General features: G+C 42.2%; 1 protein-coding gene across 1 annotated transcript in view; it reads right to left on the bottom strand.

Moving 5' to 3' along the window:
* Window positions 1-24,694, bottom strand: part of ANKAR (ankyrin and armadillo repeat containing) — a 64,848-nt gene extending 40,154 nt beyond the window's left edge. The window contains 7 exon segments of the mRNA XM_062189103.1: window positions 4,752-4,971; window positions 6,353-6,387; window positions 6,390-6,532; window positions 13,004-13,107; window positions 14,075-14,238; window positions 16,533-16,970; window positions 24,068-24,694. Of these exon segments, the coding sequence (XP_062045087.1) occupies window positions 4,752-4,971; window positions 6,353-6,387; window positions 6,390-6,532; window positions 13,004-13,107; window positions 14,075-14,238; window positions 16,533-16,970; window positions 24,068-24,668 (1,705 nt within the window). The 5' untranslated portion in view covers window positions 24,669-24,694.
* Between the last annotated feature and the right edge of the window lie 1,866 nt (window positions 24,695-26,560).

The following is a 26,560-nucleotide window of genomic DNA, read 5'->3' as shown; positions in this document are numbered from 1 at the left end:
CTGCATTCAACAACCATGTGCCCACTCTACATGGATTTCCTGAGCATCTGCTAAGGCCAGATATTACTCTGGGAGCTAGAAAACCACGGCAAACAAAAGAGGCCAAATCCTCATCACTTATTGGTCTTAATTCAAGTGAGGGAGATACAGTAAAGAAATTACATTATATAAGGAAGGCACAGGTGATACTTAGAAAATAAGGGAGAAAAAGAGTGAAAATGCAGAAGCTGTACTCTTCAAACTGCACTGAAAATGCCACAGGGTAGGTGGGCCAGGCAAGCTTCCTCTTTCTTCTCTAGGGCCACTCGCTTCCATTTACCAGTCTGCTCTCTGTCCTGCCAATGAAGATCCCTGGTGCGAAAGTGGAGGAGAAAGGACAAAGAGGCCACCTCACATTTGCTGAGATCCTCCCCCAACAACAGGTGGCCCAGTCCCAGTCACTACTATCCCCTCCCCTTGCCACTTCAGGCCTTTGTAAGTAGTATCTTTAAAATCAAGACCCTCGGTCGGCGCCGCGGCTCACTAGGCTAATCCTCCGCCTTGCGGCGCCGGCACACCAGGTTCTAGTCCCGGTCGGGGCACCGATCCTGTCCTGGTTGCCCCTCTTCCAGGCCAGCTCTCTGCTGTGACCAGGGAGTGCAGAGGAGGATGGCCCAAGTCCTTGGGCCCTGCACCCCATGGGAGACCAGGAGAAGCACCTGGCTCCTGCCATCAGATCAGCGCGGTGCGCCGGCCGCAGCGCGCCTACCGCGGCGGCCATTGGAGGGTGAACCAACGTCAAAAGGAAGACCTTTCTCTCTGACTCTCTCTCTCACTGTCCACTCTGCCTGTCAAAAAAAAAAAAAAAAATCAAGACCCTCTTGAATCATCTTATATAGAGGATGAATGTACAGACTCTTAAATATACACACAGAAGGTATAATCTTTGAAAATTTTCTGCTTTTCTTCATACTCAATTCTTAGATCAAGTATATTGCCTCAGTCAGGAATGGCTTATCAAGTGAGGTTTTGGAGCAGTGGGTTAAGCCACCATGTGAGATGCTCACATCCCATGTTGGAGCTAGCTGCACTCTTCATTCCCGCTTCCTGCTAATGCACACACTGGGAAGCACAAGTTGATGGCTCAAGTAGTTAGGTCCCTGTCACCCACATGGAGACCCAGGTTGAATTCTAGGCTCATGGTTCTGGCCTAGCCCAGCCCTGACTGATGCCAGCATCTGGTCAGTAAGCCAGCAGTTGGGAGATCTCAGTCTCTCTCTCTCTCTCTCTCTCTCTCTCTCTCTCTCTCTGCCTTTCAAATAAAAAATTTTAAAAAGGCTTAATCCTCATAAAATGCTAATGCCAATAGAAAGCAGTATATCTAAAAAACTACATAGTAACTGCTTTGCTTAAGGCATAAAAACAACTTTGGGGCCTGAATGTTTTAGAAGCAACAGATGATACCACAGCTTTAAATAAGAAAACAAACACAACAAAATTTTACGAGGAATATCAACAAGTAAGCATGGGTAGAAAAAAATTTAGACTTCAAATTGAATACAAAACTTCATCACACGAAATTTTTCTGCAACAGAACACTTTGGAGATAATGTAGTCTAAAAAAGTTTTAGTATATGCATAACTTTTTAAAATGCACTGATATTTTACTATGTCTTACCAGTTCTTTCTTTCTTCATGTCCACTTTGGATGAGTCTGTTTTAGAAGGGAATGAACATATAAGAATGATTATTAACATATAGCAGTTTCCTACTTTAATAAGAAAAAAAAAAGGCTTCTATGTCTAAGAATGAAATCGCTACGTTTAGATAAATGGGAGGATCACATCAAATAGGATTAAGCACAACTATTGATCAAAGCATCCAATCATGTCACTTGCACCTCACAACACATCAGAGCAGACTTGGAAACTCTACCTCCCAAGTGGAAGGTGAAACTCATAGTTGGGGCAATTTTGTGTTGATTAAATGACAATATCGCAAGTAGAGTCATATATATTTTCCATACTTCAAAATCTATCCAATTCTCAGCTAATGGAAATCTAAGATGTAAGAGGATGAATGAGAGACTTCAATTTAACATTTTTTTCATGCTAAAAAGGACTTCAAGATAACACATCTTTAAACAATAGTCTAACCACTGCACTTCAATTTGGCTGAAATATACCTCAATTATGCTCATTTTGTATTGAATAGAGTCTTTTTTTTTTTTATCTGACAGATAGAGTTAGACAGTGAGAGAGAGAGACAGAGAGAAAGGTCCTCCCTCTGTTGGCCCACCCCCCAATGGCCACCACGGTCAGCGCTGCACTGATCCAAAGCCAGGAGTCAGGTGCTTCCTCCTGGTCTCCCACATAGGTGCAGGCGCCCAAGCACTTGGGCCATCCTCCACTGCCTTTCTGGGCCACAGCAGAGAGCTGGACTGGAAGAGGAGCACCTGGGACTAGAATCCAGCACCCATATGGGATCCCAGCGCCACAGGTGGAGGACTAGCCAAGTGAACCACGGCGCCGGCCCCGAATAGAGAGTCTTAATACTAAGACATTTTGGGGCCAGCGCTGTGGTGTTGTAGGAGAAGCTGCCACCTGTAGCACTGACATCACATTTGAGCACTGGTTCGAGTCCTGACTGCTCTACTTCTGATCCTGCTCCATGCTAATGTGCCTGGAAAAGCAGAGAATGGCCCAAGTGCTTGGGTCCATGCCATCCATGTGGGAGACACGGAAGAAGCTCCTGGTTTCAGACTGACACAGCTCCAGCTGTTTTGGCCATTTGAGGAGTGAATCAGTGGATGGAGGACCTCTCTGAATCTCCCTCTGTCTCTCCGTAATTCTGCCTTTCAAGCAAATAAATAACTTCTAATTATTGTGATAGAGTACCAAATTTAGCCATTAATAGGATTAAAGCATAACACTATTTTTGCTGTGTGTAAAAATTTAACACAGCTTATTATGATAGTTGATTGTGTTAAATATTAAATCACCCCTCTTAATGCCAATATTATTGCATTGGCCATTTCTGGCAATTTAATTCTATTTTCCATTTCAGTTATAGAAAACCATCACTTTCATTTTCATTATTTTTGTACTAGTTAAATTTATTCCAGTACAAAATATGTACATATACTCATAATTAATAATCAGGAAATATATACTTTTTTTTTTGACAGGCAGAGTGGACAGTGAGAGACAGAGAGACAGAGAGAAAGGTCTTCCTTTGCCGTTGGTTCACTCCCCAATGGCTGCTGCGGCCAGTGCGCTTCTCCTGGTCTCCCATGCGGGTGCAGGACCCAAGACTTGGGCCATCCTCCACTGCACTCCTGGGCCACAGCAGAGAGCTGGACTGGAAGAGGGGCAGCTGGGACAGAATGTGGCGCCCCGACCAGGACTAGAACCCGGTGTGCCGGCGCTGCAGGTGGAGGATTAGCCTATTGAGCCGCGGCGCCAGCTCAGAAATATATACTTTTAAAATTTAAACCAGGCTAGCCTTGAAGGGGCTATTAATTTTAAATTATTATTATAAAGGGATTTTCTACTGAATATAAGTACATGTAATTTGCAGGAACTGTTCTCTGATTGAGAATCCTGATAAGTTAGCTTTTCATCACTATAAGGTTAATTTAGCTCAAAGGTTTGGTGGTTCATAGACTAAGATCGGGCAGCCTCCTCTGTTTGGCTGTTAGGTGACACCAGAAGGATCACATGGTGAGCCAGGAAGCAGAGGGAGTGGCTGGGCCCAACCAGGCTTCCATAACCAACCCTCTCGAGAGAACCAGCTCCTGAGAGTACAGTCCTCATGATCCAAGGACCTCCCACCAGGATCACTTCATGAACACTGTAATTGGATTAAGTCTCCCCCAACATGGGACAATTAACTTATGACTTTGAAGTTTAGCACCCTGCCTAAGTTCAGGAGCCAAATTAGGTTGAAATAATAGCACCTGGGATAAAGAACAGATGTTCCACTGATAAAGAACAGATGTTCCAATATGAGTGGTCATATTTATATCCCTTTTCTCTGAATTTCTATGGTACATCAGTATATATTAATTATGTCTGTGCTTACTAAATATTATCCTGCATTCATCCCTTCATTCAACAAATATTTCCTGAGCAACTACTAATGCTAGGCTTTCTATGGAACACTAGTGTACATGGCAGACAATGTAGACCAGATCCTTGCTCTTTATAGATCTTACATTCAAGTGAGAAAGATACAACAAACAAATATAATACTATATAAACTAGTAATACATGATACTTAGAAAACTAAAAGGAGCCTTTCTTAGATAAATGAAACCAAGCCTCATTTGCTCTAGTTATCAACCCTAAATTTTTTTTAAAAAATATTTGTTTTTGAAAAGCAGAGTTACAAAGAAAGGGAGGGAGAGACAGAAAGACTCTCCATCCTCTGGCTCACTCCCCAAATGGTCACAATGGCCAGGGCTGGGCCAGGTTATAGCCAAGAGCTAGGAGCTTCTTCTGAGTTTCTCACATGAGTAGAAGGGGCTCAAGTATTTAGTCCATCCTCTGCTATTTTCTCAGGTGCATTAGCAGAGAGCTGGATCAGACCCTGAGCAGCTGGAACTCAAACTGATGCCCATATAGGATGCTGCTGTCACAGGTGGTGACTTAACCACCACAAAGTTGCCCCATCAATTCCAAATTTTAATTTTGCTATAGGTTCCATCTGCAAACTTAACAGTGAATAAAGAGTGAGTCAAAAATAGCTCAGATTTAAAAATTGTATGATACCTTGGCTGAACATGATAAAGCGTCTCTGGTTGACATTGAAGTTAGCGTTGCACAACTGACATATAATAGGAACTCTGTTGTACAGAGCAGCGTGGTGGAAAATTGCAAAACCTGCTTCATCAGACACATTTATTGTCGAGCTTGAGGTTTTACGACTGAATGTATGGAAAACAGCAGATAGTCCTCTTTCTACAGCAGACTTCAAACCAAATGGGATACTCTAAAATTATTAAGGCCACAATCAGATTTTTCACAATGCACCTAAAGTTTGGTTTAAGGAGTAAAAAAGCACATGAAATGTACTAACAGAATCAAATAATTGCTGCTCACTGGAGCTGAACTTTGATAAGAGTCCAGTGAAAAGCTTCTCATTGGGAAATGACTGAAGTTGTAGGGCTGTAAAGAAATGTCAAGAACTATAAAGCATTTTTGGAAAGTCACTGTTGTCTCCTATTTTTTCTCCTGCTCCTCTGCCCCCTTAAGTGGAAATTGTAATTTTTTCTTCTAAAAAACTTATTTTTTGTTTTAAAGGAAAAGTTAGAGAGGACAGGAGAGAGAGAACACCTTCCATCTGCTGGTTGACTTCCCAAATGGCTGCAACAGCCAGGACTAGGTCAGATCAAAGCCAGGAGCCTGGAACTCTAATCAGGTACCCAAGCATTTGGGTCATATCTTCTGCTGCTTTTTAAGGTGTATCAGCAGGGAGCTGGATCAGAAGTGGAGCGGCCAGGACTTGAATGGGTACCCATATGGGATGCCAGACTCACAGGCAATGGCTTAACATGTTTTGCCACTACACCAGCCCCAGATGTTTCTTTATTATAGACAACCAAAACGGGTAGATAACCAGCTTTCTGAAATATTTTACAGAGATGGGCTCCTTCTCTTTCTTAAACATCTTTTAACCTATAAATCTGGAAACTTAAAATATATAGTTGTGGAAATAGTTTGCTTTCTGTGCTTTAGGTCTCAATACAGAGCTAAAAAAAGTCAGTCATCTTTTAGACATTCTGAGTTGTTAACATTTTAAAATTAAACTAGCTTTACCAAATTTTAGACTTATCGGTATTAAGAGATAAACAGAAAGTAAATGCTAGTCTAACCTTTGAAGTTGGTAATCTTAATTGACTGGTTTCAGAACTATAATTCAAGGCTTGTTGGAACAGTCATAGGAGTTTGGTTTGTTCCCTAGGTTAATTCCCTAGACCTGAAGTCTGGCTCTGCCTTTTACAAACTGTGTGACTTGGATGAGATCCTTAACTCTCTGAACCTCAAATTTCTCCACCGTGTGAGAGGAATGAGAAAAGAACTAGCTCTGTGGAAGAGTTTGTTGATTTACGATAGTGACCAGCACACAAAATAAGCAATCAACAAATATTAGCCACTATTAACATTAATCACAAGCCCATTAATTAACAGGTTTTATACTCTGCCAGACATTTATAACCCATAATTTTATAGCCTTTCAGCTACTAAAATGTAGAATTTCTATTTCAAGTTAAGGACTTTAACCTACTATTTATGCCTAAGATAAACATTTGAGACATACATTAATAATATATAACTTCAAATATTAAAGTATATGGTAATCACAGAAATACCTTGCATTTCATAGCTTTTTTGAAACCAAATTTTTCTTAAATTGGTCATGCAATTGAGCATCTGTCAGTGGAAGTCTTTTCACTCTCAGACTGTTCACAATTTCATTTATGGCTCCCCACCACTGGGTCTTATACAGCTGCTGATAGAAAGCTTCAAGTTCAAAACAAATCACATAATAGCTATGAAAAAGAAAGAAAAAAAGATGTTTTTCTAACTTTGAGGTGGCTTGTGATTTTTCTTCTGTGCTGGCAATCTTCCTATAACAAACACAAAAAATTGTAGCTTAAATTCTAGTTGATAATAAATATATTAACATGGTTATCAACTATCATTAAAATATTTATTCATCTTGGCCGGTGCTGTGGCTCACTAGGCTAATCCTCTGCCTGCAGCGCCAGCACCCCAGGTTCTAGCCCCGGTTGGGGCACCAGTTCTGTCCCAGTTGCCCCTCTTCCAATCCAGCTGTCTGCTGTGGCCCAGGAAGGCAGTGGAGGATGGCCCAAGTCCTTGGGCCCTGCACCCGCATGGGAGACCAGGAGAAGCACCTGGCTCCTGGCTTCGGATCGGCACAGCGCGCCGGCCTTACTGGCCATTTGGGGGGTGAACCAACGGAAAAAGGAAGACCTTTCTCTCTGTCTCTCTCTCTCTCTTGCTGTCTAACTCTGCCTGTAAAAAAATTAAAAATAAATAAATAAAAATATTTATTCATCTTTATTTATTTGAAAGGTAGAGTGACAGAGAGCTAGAGATCATTCATCTGCTGGTCCATTCCCTAACTGCCCACAACACCTGGGGCTGGGCCATGCTGAATCCAGGTGCCAGGAATTCCAACTGGGTCTCCCATATGTGTGTTGCAGGAAGTCAGTACTTGAACCATCATCTGCTGCCTACTAGGTGCATTAGGAGGAAGCTGAATAGGAAGCAGAGGTGAAAACAGGACTGGAGCCCAGACTCTGATATGGGATACAGGTGTCCCAAGTCACAGCTTAGCCCTCTGTGTCCCAACGCCAGCCCCTCAACTCTTAATAATCCAGTCATTACACTAGCATTTTGGATTGACTTGTCCTTCCCACATCAGTGATCAGGGTAGTGCCTAAAAATTACTGGAGGCTCAAACTCTGTCTGAAGGAGGTCTGAGCTCATCTTCTAACCTGCAGCTGACTTTCCTCCTACTCTTTTGATTCAATTATATATGTATTTTTTTTTCCAGGGGTTTACCTTGAATCTGACCTTCAATGATGCTTTTTGGCATCACTGGCTCCTTGGATTTTACTTGTTGCAGCATTAAACTAGAGAACACCCCCCACACCACCACCAGCTTCCTGTGTGCCTAGGCGGGGTTTGTAGCCCTGGGCCCCTCACACTGGAATGGAAAAGTGACAACATTTTGAGTTACTGTTCCCTGGAGTGGCCTATCATCACAAATAACAAATGACAGCCTTCCTCCTGTTCCCTCCACAAGGAACTATCCCCACCTCACATTCCATCAGCGAGTACTTCAGCTGCTGACCCTACCTCTGTCAGTGGGAAGCCTGTTACTGTTTGCTGGGTTTCTTCTTTAGATACAACTGTTCATTGCTATAAATACAGAATGATAGACAATGGTCCTCCCCTCTCCCCCACAGCTCTTCACTCTGCTGCTTAGGAAGTGTCAGTTTTCCAGATAATGCTGAGAGATTTGTGGAGAAATGAGCTAGTGACTCTCTGCTAAGGAAACTCCTTGCCCATTCGCGGAGGGAAAATCGCTGGTTTCTGTGGGCCAGTGATTGGAAGGCTGTTATAAATTAGGAAAACTGTTACGAGTTACCCAAAGACTAACACTGTCTCTTCCCTGAACTCTACTTTGCCTCCATTTCTAAGTGCAATTTCTCAGTGCATGGATGGAGATGTTTGAAGATCTGATCACCTGTATTCCAGGGTGTTATTCTTCCCATACTTCATCCTCTCCCCTTTGAAAGGAAAATAGACCACAAGAATATTAACTGCAGGCTGTTTTTACCCATGCATCACAGCTATAGTACTAGACTACAGTAGGGCTTGTCACTTGTCTGTAGGTCCTGGCTTAGGAGGTGCCACCTTCATCAATGGGGACTTCGCTAGCTTACCAGATCCCAGCCTCGAAAACGAAGAGGCAGATATTCTGAATCCTACGGAGATCTGGGGGCTGATGTGCCCTTCCAACCACAGTGGCCATAGGCTCTAGGACCTTTAGGAGATGTGTGGATCAGACTTGCATGCTTGATTTTTATTGGATGACTAATTTTTAGAAAATGACAGCTTGTCTTTTTTTTTTTTTATAATGTACACACTGATAAGAGTGAATACCACAAACCTCAATGGGGATATACCAAGTTCTGAAAGACTGCCTCCGTAAGTATAGGCATTGTGGCTCACACTGAATATATTAGGTTGTCTCAGCTCTACATTATCCTGCTCCAAGAGAATCCCAGGGCCAGCACCTCTGTTTTTAGCGTGTTCTCCAGGGAGTTGTCTCTGGCTTGACTGCTATGGGATTGGGAGGTGCTGACTACATTTGTGACTTTGGTAACATTGGTACTCAGTGATGCACTTTTAGACCACTGCTCAAGTAATGAAACAGACTTACGAATTGAAGACATACCAAGGTAGGTGGACTGTTTTCTCCTAGCAATTCAGTTCAGTCATCCAAAACAAATCAATCTTCCTACAGAGGGTTCTCCTACTCTAGAAACTGGAAAAACAAGTGATGCTGAAGGTCATTCTACTCGGAGTTTCTGACCAGAGAATTTTATAACTCTCAGAGTCAGATTCATCGCCCTGCATGTAGGCCAGCACTGGCCCCCACACAGATGATTACCGCAAGCACAGAAAGCCAAGATTCAACATTCTGAGGGTAAGTGACTGTATCTCAGCCGTGGTGCCCTCATTCAAGTCCTGTATTGTGACATACTTCTGTTCTTACTGAAAACCCTACGTGTGGTCATGAGTAAGGACTTTAAGAGAACCTTAAAATAACTTTTAAAATAACTCCCACCACATTCTTCTCCATGGGAACCTGCACTGAGCTTAGGGACCATGGTGAGGAACTTCAAACACCTCCCTGGTGCACCTGCCACATTATCTATCACAGTTGATTTCTGATGCATCTGAACGTCCACAGCAGTATCATGATGCTAGTAATGTTCTTCCAAAAACAGGACATTTTTGTACCATTGTCAATCCACGTTCCAATAACTGCCATCTTAATAATTCATGAGTTCTGCATTTCTGGACTGTCAGATCACTGGGTATCTGACTGGTGCCCTTATTTTTTAAAATTCTGGTATGGCGGAAGACTGCAAGCTGAGCCTATACCAAAACAAAGATTTAGGTGCCCCTGGGCATGACTGGAGGAACAATGGAACAGGTTTTATTTTCATAAGGGGCCAAGAATTTCCTATAAAATAAGTTAGCCCAAAGAAAGAGGATATAAAGACCCATGAGCTTGCTCTAGTGACAATGCCCCTAAAATTAAATACATTTTTAAAAAATTTTTTGACAGGCAGAGTGGATAGTGAGAGACAGACAGAGAGAAAGGTCTTCCTTTTTTGCCGTTGGTTCACCCTCCAATGGCCGCTGCGGCTGGCGGATCGCGCCGATCCAAAGCCAGGAGCCAGGCGCTTTTCCTGGTCTCCCATGCGGGTGCAGGGCCCAAACACTTGGGCCATCCTCCACTGCTTTCCCGGGCCATAGCAGAGAGCTGGCCTGGAAGAGGGGCAACCAGGATAGAATCCGGAGCCCCAACCGGGACTAGAATCCGGTGTGCCGGCGCCGCAAGGCGGAGGATTAGCTTGTTAAGCCACAGCGCTGGCCAATGCCCCTAAAATTGAAGACGGGATTTTGAGACGGCATGTTTGTAGGTCTCTAGTCCAGCTCCCACAGAGTATGGATCCCCTATCACAGAAAAGAACAACTGCAAGCAAAATGACTCAGAGAGCTGTTTTCCCAAAAGATTATTAGGGACTGAAGGCAGTACCTCCTTTAAACCAATAAAACTGCAGAAAGAATTCTCCCTACTTCACTGGGATTGACTTCAACGTGTCTCGGGGTTGATGCGCACTACCACGCATTGGAAGGAGCCAGCCCCTGGGGTGGCAGAAGTTCCACAACCAGGAGCAGCAATGTCAGAGACAACCATGACACTAGCGCTCAGTTGTTTTCATGAGGCTTTTTGGGCTCTGTGCGCATAGTGGTGTATCATCACAGGGAGCTGGACAGGAAGCAAAGAAACTGAAGATACCTCATGGTAGCTGACAATGCTGGTTCATTAGCATATGAGATCCTAGGAGTAACTGGTAGAGACTGGATTTTATAAGCGACTGAGGTTCTCTAGTAGGAAGCCAGGAAAGTACTGATTGTTACTGTATTGAAGCTGTTACTTTTACTTTGTCTTGGTTAGGTCTGGGAAAAAAGTTTACATTGGTTTGGGAAACCAACAAATTCACGTCTAGCTATCTACCATTCAGCAACACTCATGACCAAACCAACTTTCACTGCAGCCTCGTTTCTGGATCTCCTTCGATGCAACAACAGCATGTCGGCAGTAACCGTACTCCTTCACCTACATCACCTCTCACCAAGAGCAGCTTTTATCCCAGCTGCTTCTCTGCAATCTCAGGATCACTTGTGCTCCAGAAGCTTGACAGAACCCGAGAACAAAGGCTTGCGTGCAAGTGCCTCCGGGACACCTTTTGGTTTGGCAAGGATGGTTCATGGAGAGTGCCAACAGGTGCTGGGTCCCTGAGTGAGAGGCCCCCCTCCAGGAAGATACACACCCTGTGTCTGCTACTTGGTTCTCTTTGAAATCATGAGAGTCATTAGCCAAATGGTCTTTGACCTCAGCTCTAGCACTACATGTGCAGCTAGGCAGTGTTCAAAGATTCCTTTTGATCCCTTATCCTGCTACCCCCGCAGCCTTATCTTGAAAAAAATTTATAATCTTTGCCTTTACTTCTTCACATCTCATTGACTCTCTCTACTGCATCCTTCAACTCTCTGCCACTAGCCTCTTTGAACCACAACTCTACTCTAGTTTAATTACCAAGCCTTAGCCAAACATAGAGGGCTCTCTTCAGTCAAACTGATGAGGCTTCTCTGTTGCATTTGATGCTCTTTGCATATTCTGAAGATTTTCCCCATTTGGTTTCTGTGATCTCTCACACTCTTGGTTCTCTTCCACCTCTATCATTCCCATCCAGTTTCCTTTGCTTTCTTTCCCTTGCTCCTTTCTGTCCCCCTTTGAAAGTTACCATTCACCAGAGTTACAGTCTTATCTTCTCAACTACTTCTATGCCTTAAAAAACAAGAGCAACAACAACAACAACAACAACAAAAACAAACAAAACCTTCCTACATGCTTTTAATTCATTTGCAGTTCAAAGGTTTTCTCTATTTCCTAAATTTCCAACAGTTTTTACGATGTGAAAATCCAACAATGCAGCATGTAAAAGATTCTAGAAATTCTATCAAAGAAGGAGGTACCTTTCTCTGAAGGGAGGAGAGAACTTCCACTTTGACTATGACCCTATCGGAATAAGATCAAAGTCATCGAACTCTAAAGGCTTCCATAGCCCTGGCAACTCATGACTAGAGCCTAGGGAGATTACTGACGCCATGAACAGGAGTGTCAAATTGTTAAGTCAGCAACAGAAGTCACTGTGTACTTACATCCCATGTGGGATCTGTCCTTAATGTGTTATCTAATGTGCAGTGATGCTATAACTAGTACTGAAACAGTATTTTTACACTTTGTGTTTCTGTGTGGGTACAAACTGATGAGATCTTTACTAATTATAAACTGAATCGATCTTCTGTATATAAAGATAATTGGAAATGAAAAAAAAAAAACCTGGTGTTAAATTGGAAATGGCATAGAAAATTAATTAATTTTTTTAAAAAAAATATTATGTAGGATCTCTGTCTTTAATGTGCTGTACACTCTTATTTAATGCTATAACTAGTACTCCAACAGTATTTTTTTTCACTTTGTGTTGCTATATGGGGGCAAACTGTTGAAATCGTTACCTAATATATACTAAACTGATCTTCTGTATATAAAGAGAATTGAAAATGAATCATGATGTGATTGGAAGGGGAGAGGGAGCGGGAAAGGGGAGGGTTGTGGGTGGGAGGGAAGTTTTGGGAGGGGGAAGCCATTGTAACCCATAAGCTGTACTTTGGAAATTTATATTCATTAAATAAAAGTTTAATAAAAAATTTTAAAAAAAGATTCTAGAAATACCAGAGGAGACATGCCACCCCCACAACGTTACAGACATACTAACAGCTGGCAGGAAGAGAGTTTAAATTATTTTAAAGGGTTGTGTGCAGAGTCTATTGCCTTCAGTCCACTGGTACGATTCATTTCCCATCTCCATCCCTGCTCCACCGCTGTGCTAGTTATAAGAACTGATTACAAGTTTGGAGGATTACGATACAGTTACAGAATGCATCAAGGAGCATGAAGTTATAACCAAAACACTTAATTACTTTGTTGAGTCAGTGTCATCACTTACTGGTCTAGGATCTCCATCTCCTAAGGTTTGAAGTGAGCCTTTGCATTTTGGCCTTTTTCTTATTCTCTGTTAACTTCCAACAAATGGTGGGTGTGAATAATTACTGAAAGTCCTTACCTTCTTCCATAAAATTCCATGACTGGTATTGAGTAATATTCTTTATATCCTGAATCTTCTGCAAATGTATTAGCAGCACAGTCTCGTATTTTTTCCAAGTTGTTCTAAAATATGAGTTATGTTAAAAAATATATCTTTAAACAAATATCAACAATTATAAGACTTCTCTATGTAATTATATACACAAAATTTTAAAAATTATATAAAACTCCAGAAGACCTTGATAGGAATTTCATGTATCCCCATCCCTACTTTGAGAATGCGTGAAAAATACATAATACATAATGACAACTGAAATGTATCATGGTTATACTAAATTCCAGGTGAAGAATTACTGTTCCCAAACTCTAAAGGATTTGCATTCTTTTTATTTTTTTTAAGATTTATTTTAATTATTTGAAAGGCACAGTTATGGGATGGGGTGGGGGAAAGAGAGAAAGAGAGATGGAGAGAGGATATCAAGAGATCTTCCATCTGCTGGTTCACTGCCCACAATAGCCAGGGCTGGACCAGACTGAAGCCAGGAGCTTCTTCCCTGTCTCCCATGTGGATGCAGGTGCCCAAGCACTTGGGACATCTTCCGCTGCTTTCCCTGAAGCACTAGCAGGGAGATGGATCAGAAGTGGAGCAGATGGGATTAGAACTGGCACCTATGTGGGATGGCAGTTTTACTCACTATACTATAATACCAGCCCCAGGCTCTCCTTTCTAATACTAATCTTTGAGGAAAAGGGAAGAATATGTAGTGGATGGTCAGGAATGTCTACTGAACTCTTTGGATAACAATTCTAGGGCAAATATGATCCATTAGAAGTCTGTAAATTCTGTGAGGACAATGGCTGTGCCTAGCTTACTGATCACTTAACCCTTGACATCCAACACAGTGTCTTACAAACAGTTGTCTTTAATTTATGTATGTGAAGATAATGTGTGAAAAAATTAGTGAGATGCAAGAAAAATCACTTGAAGAGTTGCAGGGAACCTGTACCAACAGAGGCTCTTTCTGGTTGGAGAACAGAGTAGCAGGGCTGTGAAATGACAAGCTATCTTACGAATGATAATAACTTAAACCTTAAAATCTTCCAGAGCATTCTCAATTGAAGAGGTGCTGATATCAAATTCAATTCCTCCATGCATGTGAAAATACTGGTTCTCTTTGTAGTAAAAATTCTGGCATTTAAAGTCTTGTCCGTAAATAAATGGAGGCAATTCTCTTTCTGTCTTGACCTTGTCATCTCCAAGAATGAAAAACAAACAGTTGTTTAAAAAGTGAGCAGTGTACAATCATGTTCTGGATATCTAAATTTTCACTGATATAAATAAAGTAAAAAATTCTACATGAAATTAAAATTTTGGCAAAAATAGTCTGAATTAGTTATGTTCTTAATGTATATATAGTGAACACTGAAATCTAATATGTATCATATATTTGAGCATCTTCTCTAGCTGCATTTTATAGATATTTCAAAAAGTATAGTCAAAACACTATTCTACTTATCAGAAAAGATGTGAAATTCTGTGCTTAGAGAATCTTTGGTTAAATATCAAAACTTACCTGAATCAGTTTAGGTTAAAAGACTCTATTAAAAAAAAAAAAAAAAAACAGACGGGCACTTCTCATTTGATGAAAAGAACCAGTCCATATTTCTGGAAAGTAATGAAACAAATATATAACTTATTGTAAAAAAATAATTTTCTAAAATCTCGGAATCAGGATCATCTAGTATTTTGACCGTTCAATCAATATAAGAAACATATTTTGAGGAAGGTAAAATGTACAATGATGTAACACACTGATACCAACGCCCAGCACTATTAAAATTTAGACATACTGGAATATTTAGACATATTGGCTGCTCATGATTCAAGGAACAAAACTTTATAGACACAGTTAATGTCTCCTTAGGCAAGGCACTCCCAGTTCCATACATGCTCCTCTACATTCAAGGAACAAGCATTGTCAGGACTGGATTTTATTTTGCTTCTTTTATTTAAAAAATATTAATATGTTATATTTGTACACACCTGGAGGGTACAGTGCTGTATTTCAACACACATTGATTCCATTTAAAAGCAGTTCATAGAAATAATTTTCACCATGTGAATTCTGATGATACAAAATCTCAAAAAATGATTTGCAAAATTTCTACTGAAAATCTGCCATCTGAATAGAGAGCTCACATTAAGCCTACATGCTTGGACCCCAAAGAAAAGGCACAAATTGTGCACTAATCTGGGAGGAAAAGACTTTGCACTGAAGTCCTGTCAAATTCCATACAAGCATAGCTCTATTTTAGCTCTCTCATATATTGCTCTTTTTGCTTATTACAATGTCAAATTATCCTCATCTAATTGTTATGCTTTGCAAAAAGATTTTATTTATTTATTTCAGAGGTAGAGGTTACAAAGAGACAGGGAGAGACAGAGAGAAAAGTCTTATATTCACTTGTTTACTCCCCAAATGGCTGAAATGGCCAGAGATAAGCTGATCTGAGGCTAGGAGCCTGGAGCTTCCTCCAGATCTCCCAAATGGGTGCAGGGACCCAAGCTTCTGGCCCATCTTCTACTGCTTTCCCAAGCCATAGCAGAGCTGGATTGGAAGAGGAGCAGCCAGGACACATACTGGCACACATATGAGAGGCTTACCCTTCGGTACCATAGTGCCAGCCCCTAACTACTATACTTTCTAATATATTTCTATCTCTTTTCCAGAAGTGCAAGATCACTCATGAGCCTTTGCAGCTTCATATTAATTTTAGAATCACTTTGTAAACTTTAATGAAAGCATCATAAGGATTTGAAATAGAAATGCATTGGATTGGGCTGGTGCTGTGATGCAGCAGGTTAAAGCCCTGTCCTGAAACACTGGTATCCCATATGGGCAATGGTTCAAGTCCTGGCTGCTCCACTTCCAATTCAGCTCCCTGCCAATGCACCGGGGAAAGCAGTGGAGGATGGTCCAAGTGCTTGGGGCCCTGCACCCATGTGGGAGACCCAGAAGAAGCTCCTGGTTCCTAGCTTCACCCTGGCTCAGATTTGGTCATTGAGGCCACTTGGGAAGTGAACCAATGGATGGAAGATCTTTCTCTCTGTCTCTCCTTCTCTCTAATAAACAACTGCATTGAATTTATAGAGAAGATTGGATAAGATAAATCCATATTGTCCGTTCATGTTTTTTTAATTTATATTTTATTTTTTGGAGGGATAACATTTTAAATTCACATTAATAGTCAAAGAATTCATGACTCTACTATATTGTCCCTTCCCAAATATGACTTATTTCTCTGTTTACTCAGAATTTTTTTTGAAATATTTCTCTAGCCCATATGATTGGTATAAACATATACAAAGTACAGGATATATATACCAACTAGTTTTTAACTGCATCAGTGTTAAGTTTTTTTTTTTTTTCCTATAACAGGTTACAGATAGGTTAGATGCCTGGACCCACAAACTAGAAAACATTGAATTTAAAAATACATTTACTATATACTTATATTTTATATTTGACTTCTAGTCATACTCTTACCAGAAAAGGGCTGAAGCAGACTACTTAAATATGGGACTTTCATCTTCTTTTTTAAACTCAATAGAAATGGAATCAGAAAACATATTAACTTTAGGTATCCTAGCCCTCCTCTGATTTCTTTTTTCTTCTCAAAATGTTTCTGAATAATCTTTTTTTGAAGATATAATCTTTGCTGTAGTCTCTGGTAGGTACAAATATCAAGATAATCCTGATTATATTTTATGGCATTGGTAAGCCAGTAAGCTGTTTCAAATATAAAGACATTTTCATATTGTTGAACTTGTGTGGTACTGAATGTCAACTTTAGCATAATATTTTCAGCATATTTCATGAACACGGCTTTTTCTTCAGGGCTGTTGGGATTATATGTTGGATCTTCATTCATGTCTTCATCATAGATTCCATCAAAGTCTGGATCCTTTGTAATATCAACCAAACCTTTCCAGTTAAAAAAGAAAAAATTTAGATAGTGAAACCTTTACACTTGGCTTCTGGATAAATACAGCATATTGAACACAGGGTTTCATCCTGAATTCCTACTAACACGACAGTAAAGGAACAAGAAGGTGCCAATAAAATTCTGTAGATGAAAGGCAGATGGATGAGTGGGTTACTGAGAAGAGTGAAGAAAAGTAGACATTTGTGGAATTAAAAAGAAAAGAGTTCTAGAGGAGACACACACAATACCATAGAAACACAGTAACATGAGTCCTATCTTTAATCAAGGAAAATATGGAAGCATAACAAGAAAACGGTATATCTTTTTAAGCAAAGAATCTCGTGTGGGTGAAAAGGGTAATTTGCTTTCTCAGGCTCGAAACTGTAAATTTCTTTCATCTGAAAAAAAAAAAAAAAACCCAAAACCTAGCTAGATCCAATAAACAAAGAACCTGCCTGTTAACCAAGATGAAACAAGCAAATATTAAAACATGATTTTACTCAATTAAAAACCGACAAACTTCCCATGCTACATTTGCTTGCCATTAATGGTGAAATCAAGGACTTTCTTGTCAAATTTTCTTTTTAACATAATAATCTCTACAGTGGTACCATTAACCTAGGCTTGAGAAAATTGCTTGGAGCCAAATAAAATAAGTCTTTGGAGAAAATGTGGTTTGTAACTTATGTGCTGTAAAGTAAAAATGATACATCAATGTCCAACCCCCTACACACACCCATTTGTTTTACTTTTCTCTTCATCACATCTATACAAAAGGAGGAATATGCTTGAAAACTTTTTTAATAGCCACTAAATTCATCTTTTTCCAAAAGAATATGATAAATTATAAAGAGATGATATAAAAATTAAAGGGATTCTAAAAGTTAAATAAAACAGAACTAATGTTAGGCCAGAGGACTGTTGATGCCACTAAAACTTTGTGGCTTGGGGGTGGGTGGGAGCCAATATGGAGCAAATCAGTGCCCACCACAGGAAGGGTTGGAAAATGGAAGTACCACAAGGAGGCCTGGAAGAAGAGAGTGAGCTTTAAGATGATGACGAAGAAGAATGTTTGGCTCAAGGTCTGATTGAGGTGCAATTAGACCCCTAAAACGCCTTCCCCAGATACCACAGTCCCTTCCCACTTCCTCACTAAAAGGGCTGCAGAACAAATGAGGGCCAGGACAGGCATTTTCCCCTTCTTTGGTCCCAAACTCACTGCCCTCGCTCCAAGCAGGGGACAGGAGGAAACCAGACCATAGAGAGAAGACCCAGAGAGACCACGTCTGGGGAGTCCCCCACCCAGCTGAAATGTCAGAGCTCCCCTCCTGATCCTCGACCACACAGTCCTCCCGTAAGTCCTGCTCCTCCCCAGGCCTAGAGGGGAGCCAACGGCAAGGACTGCCCAGCAGGTGAGGCAGGGATGGGAAGAACCGGCCGTGTGCTGGGAGCGGCATTGGGGTCCGCGGGTGCTGGCGAGCAGTCAGCTGTGGATGGGGTAGGAGGATTAAGGTGTCAGCAGAAACATCTCTAAGGAAGAACTGGAAGAGGGGCATTGCCTGATGCTTAGCCTCGCTGAGAGGTCAGCATTTCTCTCCCGAAATCTGGCACTGGGTTAGTAAAACATACATAGAAAACTCAGCTATTTAAAAAAGTAACATAACTGCTCATGTCATGAAAAAAAAAAAGTTATTGAAGAAAGGAAATGTGATCACAGCACATTGTGTTAAGTCACCAGGGAAGAATACGTACAAAGCCATAGTGAAGTAAGGAATAAAACAGGATTGAACCAAAAACTGGATGAAATTAAGTTGTGGGGCCGGTGCTGTGGCACAGCGGGTTAACGTCCTGGTCGGAAGCGCCGGCATCCCATATGGGCACCGGTTCCAGTCCTGGCTGCTCCTCTTCCAATCCAGCTCTCTGCTATGGCCTGGGAGGCAGTAGAAGATGGTCCAAGTCCTTGAGCCCCTGCACCCACGTGGGAGACCTGGAAGAAGCTCCTGGCTCCTGGCTTTGGGTCAGCTCAGCTCCGACCATTGTGGCCAACTGGGGAGTGAACCAGCAGATGGAAGACTCCCCCTCCCCCCTCCTCCTCTCTGCCTCTCCTCTCTCTGTGTAACTCTAACTTTCAAATAAATAAATAAATCTTTTTTAAAAAAGTAATGGAGAGGATGAAGAAGGGGAAGTACAGGATGCCATTGGTTTAACCTCTGCTAACTCCCCCCCCCCCGATTTATTTATTTTAAAAGATGTATTCATTTCTTTGAATGGCAGAGTGACAGAGTGAGAGACACACACCCAGAGAGAGAGAGAGAGAGAGAGAGGGATCACTCTTCCCTCTGCAGATTCACTGCCCAGGGCTGGGCCAGGATGAAGCCAGGAGCGAGGAACTCCATCCAGATTTCCTATATAAGTAGCAGGGACCCAAGTACTGAGCCATCATCTGCTGCCTCTGAGGATGCATTAGCAAGAAGCTGAATCAAAACTGGGGGGCCGAGACTCAAAGTGGTACACCAATATGGGATGTGAGTGTCTCAAAGAGCAGCTTAACCCACGGTGCCAAACCCCTGCTTCTATTTATTTATTTGAAAGGGCAACAGAGAGAGGAGAGGCTCAAATGCGTGCATGCATATGCATAAACAGACACAGACACAGACAGACACACACACACACACACACACACAATCTTTCATTCATTGGTTCACTCCCAAGATGGCCAAAACAGCCAGGTCTAGGCCAGCCCAAAGCCAGGAGCCAGGACTCCATCCTGGTCTCTGACATGTGTGGCAGGGGTCCAAGCACTTGGCCACCATCCACTGCCTTCCCTGGTGCATTAGCAGAAACCTGGATGGGAAGTGGAGCAGCCAGGACTCAAACTAGCACTCACACATGGATACTTACTTCCCAAGCAGCAGCCCAGCCCCCCTAGTCACAGTGCTGGCCCCTGTTACTTTATTTTAATCTCACCTTCTGCCCTGCTTTTCCTCCTAAACGTCAAACTATTCCTCAATTCTTAATAAATAATTAAACCAGGGCTGTCACTGTGGCATAGCGGGTAAGGCTGCTGCCTGTAGTGCTGGCATCCCATATGGGCGCCGGTTCAGGTCCTGGCTACTCCATTTCCAATCCAGCTCTCTGCTGTGGACTGGGAAAGATGGCCCAAGTCCTTGCACCCCTGCACTCTCATGGGAGACATGGAAGAAGCTCCTGGCTTCGGATCAGCTCAGCTCCAGCTGTTGCAGTCATCTGGGGAGTGAACCAGCAGATAGAAGACCTCTCTCTCTGCCTCTGGCTCTCTGTAACTCTTCTTTTTGGGTAAATAAATAAATCTTTATAAATAAACAAATCTTTAAAAATAAATAAATCTAAATATTAGAGGAGCATTCCAAGATGAACTTACTTTATCTTTCTCCTCCCCCCATGTCTTTATTTTATTCCCTATCTTAGGTGATGGCACTATTTATCTTTCAGTCTTCAAACCAGAAACCCAAGAGTCTCCTTTAATTCTGTCTCTTACTTTGTTTATTATCAGCCATTTAATTTTTCTACATATATTGAAAAGTTACTACTTGGCAAACACTGGGTAAGGTGCTGGGAACTTAAAAACAGAAAAGACAATTTTCTGTGCTTGCAACAAGGAGCTTAAGGTCTAATGAGGAAGACAGGGCTGAAAACAGTAATTCCAATACAAACCAGAGATTATTTTCTGTGCAAATTACAGTGTGTGCAGATAGAGACTGAATCAAGTCTCAAAAAATGAGTAGAGATACCCAGGGGGAAAGGGTTAGAGTGGGGTGAGGTGCATGTAAGGAGAGCATTTCACTGAACTCATTATGTAACACAGAGTTAATTATATGTATTTTAAGGCAATTGGAAAAAGATCCCAGTTAAAAATAAGGAAGGGAATAAGAGATGGAGATAGTCTAAAACTGTAAAACAGTCTAGTTCTGCATACAGGCATATAGACTTATCGCTTAGGGTATAGCCTAAGAACTAATCATGGGGCTCCAAACCCATAAGAATTCATGGTATAAACACCATCTTCAGGCCGGTGCCGCGGCTCACTAGGCTAATCCTCTGCCTGTGGCACCGGCATCCCGAGGTTCTAGTCCCGGTTAGGGTGCCAAATTCTGTCCCGGTTGCTCCTATTCCAATCCAGCTCTCTGCTGTGGCCCAGGAGTGCAGTGGTGGATGGCCCAAGTGCTTGGGCCCTGCACCTGCATGGGAGACCAGGAGAAGCACATGGCACCAGCCGCAGCTGCCAGCCATGGCGGCCATTTGGGGGGTGAACCAACAGAATAAGGAAGACCTTTGTCTCTCTCTCTCTCTCTCTCTCTCTTTTTTAAACAGGCAGAATGAGAGAGAGAGAGAGAGAGAGAGAAACCCACCATCTTCACTATTACAATGATCATATTAAATGTTAAAGACAACAGATAGACTGGCCTAAGTTTAAAATGGATGATATAAATAGCATCAAATACACGGTAAAAATAATAAAACTAAAAAGGAAGGAAGGACCAACATGGGAAGCAGTCCACACAGCAGACTCCCAGAATGACTTTTGCAGTAAATAACACTCTGACCTCAGAATCAACCCATAAGGCTTCCTGGTCGGGCTGAAAGGCCTGCAAGAGCATCTCAGGCTTGGAAAGACAAGACTCTGTGACCAAAAAAAAACCCTACCCGGAGGATCTCTGCAAGACCTCAGAGGAAAGGAAGGTCCATCAAAGAAGGAGACACTCTTCTCTGAAGGGAGATGAGAACATCCTTTTTGCTTATGGCCATGTTCAAATACAGAGTCTGTGGTCACAAAAGGCTTCCATAGCCTTGGCAGCCCATAGCAAGAGCCTCAGATGATCACTGACATCATAAAAAAGAGTGTTAATTGTTAAAGGAACAACAGTAGTCACTGTGCACTTGCTCCCCAGGTAGGACCTCTGTCCCTTGAATTGCAATATGAGAATCAACTGCAAATTCTCTCCCCAAACTGTATTCTGTATGTTGTGTGTGTGGGCGTGGGGGCAAATTGTTGAAGTCTATGATTAGCATAGAGTTGGTCCTCTGCATATAAAGTAATTCTAAAAATGATCCATAACGAAGAAGGAGATGGGAGAGGAAATGGGAGGTGGGATGGGAGCGGGGTACAGGGTTTGGGGAAAAGAACCACTATATTCCTAAAGTTGTATCTATGTAAAAATGCATTCATTAAATAAAATTTTTTAAATAAATAAAAAAAGAAGGGCATTTCAGATCAAGGACAAGTAAATGAACAGAAGCATTAAAAATAATAACCATTTCATGTTTCCAGCTGCTGATATTAAATGGGTTTCATCTTTATTTATTTTTACTACTTCAATTTCGCCATCTGTGTCCCACAATGGAGTACATGGGTTTGACTTACAGCTCTGCCTCCTGACTTCTACTTCCAGCTAATAAGACCCTGGGAGCCAGCTGTGAGGGCTCAACTGGGTTTCTGCAATTTACATGTGAGACGTGGATTGAGTTCTCAGCTCCTGGGGGCTGTTGTGGGCATTTAGAGAGTGAAACCAGTGGATAGGCACTCTGCCTCTCAACTAACTAAAACAACAAGCAATTCCCTTAGCATCTTTGTGAAAGAACAAAAATAAAACTCCCCTCCACTATTTTGCTATAATAACTTTTTCTTCTTTCCTACCAGCCCTAGAACCTACTATAAAGAGACAAAGAATACAAAAATCAGATTTAAAAAAATCCACCTCAATTAAAATCCCTTCTGAGAAATCTAGATAGGATGACTATGTTTTTGGTGTGCTCTATTCTCTCCTACTATTGCCGGTGGTTTGGTAGAGTATGAAGCTATCTGAGAGTCAAGACTGATTTCTAGGAGTCCGCCCTTCCAGATAAAGGGTTGGCTTCCTGCACACTTCCTGGGTTATTTACTGTAGCCTGTTTAGGGCAATCACATGGGGTTTCAAGCCAGTTTCCCAGTCATGTCAGGAGAGAGGATGCTGTTTTCCCAGACATGAATTTTCCTGGCATGAATGAGGATGTAGCAATTCATGCTGCTAGTTTGCTACTATCCATCTGCAATTATAAACCCAGGATGCCAGCTCCCTGGTCATCCCAGGGGAGAGTGAATACATTCCCTCCATCTCAAATGCTGAGTTCAGAGCAAGGGTTGCAGCCAGCCAAGCTCCCATGTGTCACACTGTGTACCAGACACCTTTTGTTCCCTACCTCACATCCTTTCAGGCTACATTAAAAAATATTTACTTGAAATTCAGAATTACATTGAAGGAGAAGCAGAGAGAAAGAGTAAGAAAGAGAGAAAGAGAGAGAGAGTGCTTTCATCTGTTGGTTCACTCTCCAAATGTCTGCAATGAGCCAGGGGCTTCACCCAAGTCTCCCATGTGGGTGCAAGGACCCAAGCACTTGACCATCTTCCATTGCTTTCCCAGGTACATTAGCAGGGAGCTGGATCAGAAGTGGAGCTACTGGGACAGAACTGGCACCCAAATGGGATCCCTGCACTGAAGTTGGTGGCTTTACCTGCTACACCACAGTGTCGGCCCCAGAGCACAATTTTTTTTTTAAGATTTATTTATTTTGAAACTCAGTTACAGAGAGAGGGAGATAAAGAGAAATCTTCCATCCACTGGTTCATTCCTCACATAGTTGCAACGGCCAGTGCTGGGCCAGGCCAAAACCAGAAGTCAGAAACAGTAGATGATGGCTCAAGTGTTTGGGCCCCTGCCACCCATGTGGGAGACCCAGATGGAGTTCCTGGCTCCTGGCTTTGGCCTGGTTGCCATTTAGGGAGTGAACCAACAAACAGAAGAGCTTTGTCTCTGTTTCTCTCTTGCTGTTATTCTGCCTTTCAAGTAAACAAATAAATAAATACATCTTAAAAAAGTAAAAGGACAAAAGAAGACAGATGCCTGACATAAAACATACTTTTTGGTGGCAATTTAAAAAGCGAAAATTTTATTAAAAAGATTCTTTGGAGTTTAGAAAATGTTGAACAATCATGATTATACCTAGAAATGTATGTCCAGAAATGATAGCCATACAAACTGAGCAACAGATATATTACTTTTACATGGTTAGGTTATCTTACCTGCCGCACTAAACTCTGCAAAAATATCTTTGCTTGTCTGTGGCTTCCCATCTGGGTCAATGTCCATGATGGTGCGCCACAGCTCCGAGAAGCGGGCCCGTTTTTCCTTGGGCATGTAGATTCCATGCCACAGTGCTTTGAGCATGTAATCGATATCAATCAGAATCTGTCCAATTCTAGTATCGTAATAGGCTGGAGGTAACTGACAAGATGAACTCTGATCATAATTAGCTTCTAAGCTGATCGACGGGATCTGATTTAAGCAATAAATTCCAACGGCCAACTCCCTTATGATCTGATGGACCTCCCGGTAGTCTAAGAGGGCATCTGAGTCCACCGGAGTCAGCAGGATTGCAGTGGAGAAGGCGAAGTTGTTCATTTGAGTCATAATTCCACACGGGATGTCTAGTTGAGAGCGAACGTCCTCTTTGGTGGACAACCAGCTAACCAGTGCCGTGGTCAGTAGTTCTTGTACTTCGCTCCGATCGTATTTTTCAAAAAAGGCAGAAGCATTTCTCTGAACTGCTAAATTTTCCAGGTAGGTTTCATCATCTTGAATTTGATCCAATCTAGTTAATCCTTTTTTGGGCAATCTTAACATTTCCAATTAAATCAGTGTCCTTTTTGAAGGTTCTGCAATGAAGGAAAAGGAAAAGATAAGCAATACAGTTTCTTTGGCACATGAAACTTGGTTTCCCTAGAAATAAATCTGTGCCTTTTATTTTTTCATGGTCAACCATTATATTCTTTTTATTTATTTATTTATTTATTCTTTTTATTTTTTATTTTTTTTTTGACAGGCAGAGTGGACAGTGAGAGAGAAAGAGAGAAAGGTCTTCCTTTTGCCGTTGGTTCACCCTCCAATGGCCGCCATGGCCGGCGCACTGTGGCCGGCGCATTGCGCTGATCCAAAGCCAGGAGCTTCTCCTGGTCTCCCATGCAGGTGCAGGGCCCAAGATCTTGGGCCATCCTCCACTGCACTCCCGGGCCATAGCAGAGAGCTGGCCTGGAAGAGGGGCACCTGGACAAAATCCGGCATCAGAACCCAGTGTGCCAGCGCTGCAGGTGGAGGATTAGTCTACTGAGCCGCAGCGCCGGCCCGACCATTATATTCTTAATCTTCTTAAAAGTTTATTTATTGGCAGCCGGTGTCATGGCTCATTTGGTTAATCCTCTGCCTGCGGCACTGGCATCCCATATGGGTGCCGGTTTGTATCCTGGCTGCTCCTCTTTCGATCCAGCTCTCTGCTTATGGCCTGGGAAAGCAGTTAAAGATGGCCCAAGTGCCTGGGCCCCTGCACCCACGTGGGAGACCAGGAGGAAGCACCTGGCTCCTGGCTTCAGATCGGTGTAGCTCCGGCCATAGCGGCCATTTGTGGGGTGAACCAACAGAAGGAAGACCTTTCTCTTTCTCTCTCTCTCTCTCTCACTGTCTAACTCTGTCAAATTAAAAAAAAAAAAGTTTATTATGTTCATTTGAAAGGTAGAGAGAGAGAGAGAGAGAGAGACATCAATCTTTGATCTACTGGTTCAGTGCCCAAATGGGTCTTGGCCAAGCTGAAAGCCAGGAGCCCAGAATTCCAACTGGGTCTCCCACATGGGTGGTACAGACCCAAGCACTTGGGCCATCATCTGCTGCCTTCCAGGGTGCAGGAAGTTGGATCAGCAGCACAGGCGGGAATTGACCCCAGGCACCGTGATCCCAGCTGCAGGCGTCTCAAGCAGCAGTTTAACCTGCTTGCTGTATGCCTATCCCACATTTTTCAATTTCAAAGTAACTGCAGCATAAGGAAGTTGAAATTTGAATTAAAATAGTTTAAATTGGGGGCAGTACTGTGGCAGAGTGGGCTAAGCCTCTGCCTGCCACACCAGAGTCCCATATTGGTGCCGGTTTGTGTCCTGGTTGCTCCTCTTTCAATCCAGCTCTCTGCTATGGCCTGGGAAAGCAGTAGAAAATGGCCCAAGTGCCTGGGCCCCTGCACCCACATGGGAAACCAGGAGGAAGCTCCTTGCTTCAGATTGGCTCAGCTCCGGCCAGTGGGGCCATTTAGGGAGTGGAATAGAAGACGAAAGACCTCTCTCTGTCTTTCCCTTTCTCTGTCTGTAACTCAGCCTGTTAAATAAATAAATAAAATCTTTTAAAAAGTTTAAATTGTAAAACTTTTAATATTAATCACAGTCTGCTTTTCAAAAAAAAAGTCAAAGTCCAAAAGAAACGTTAACTTACACATTAGAAGTAGCTGTTGGGTGTGTGTTCTGTTGGAGAGACTTGTTGCAGGTTTTCCTTATCTCTAAACAAGAAACTAAAGATCTGCTTCAAAGATAGGAAACACCTGCTCAACCTTCAATTTCTCTGCAACCAAATAGCTCTCCCTTTCTGGAGTAATAATGACCACAACTACTATCGACGGAGAACCTAGTATCTGGCAAGCTCTTTCTACAAACTATTTTTATTTCATGTAATTGGCCACAATTCTACAGTGGGTCTCAAAA

This window comes from Lepus europaeus, chromosome 1, assembly GCF_033115175.1.
Source record: "Lepus europaeus isolate LE1 chromosome 1, mLepTim1.pri, whole genome shotgun sequence".
Classification (NCBI taxonomy): domain Eukaryota; kingdom Metazoa; phylum Chordata; class Mammalia; order Lagomorpha; family Leporidae; genus Lepus; species Lepus europaeus.
Note: the sequence above shows the minus strand (reverse complement) of the source record. Positions and strands in the feature narration are given on the sequence as shown.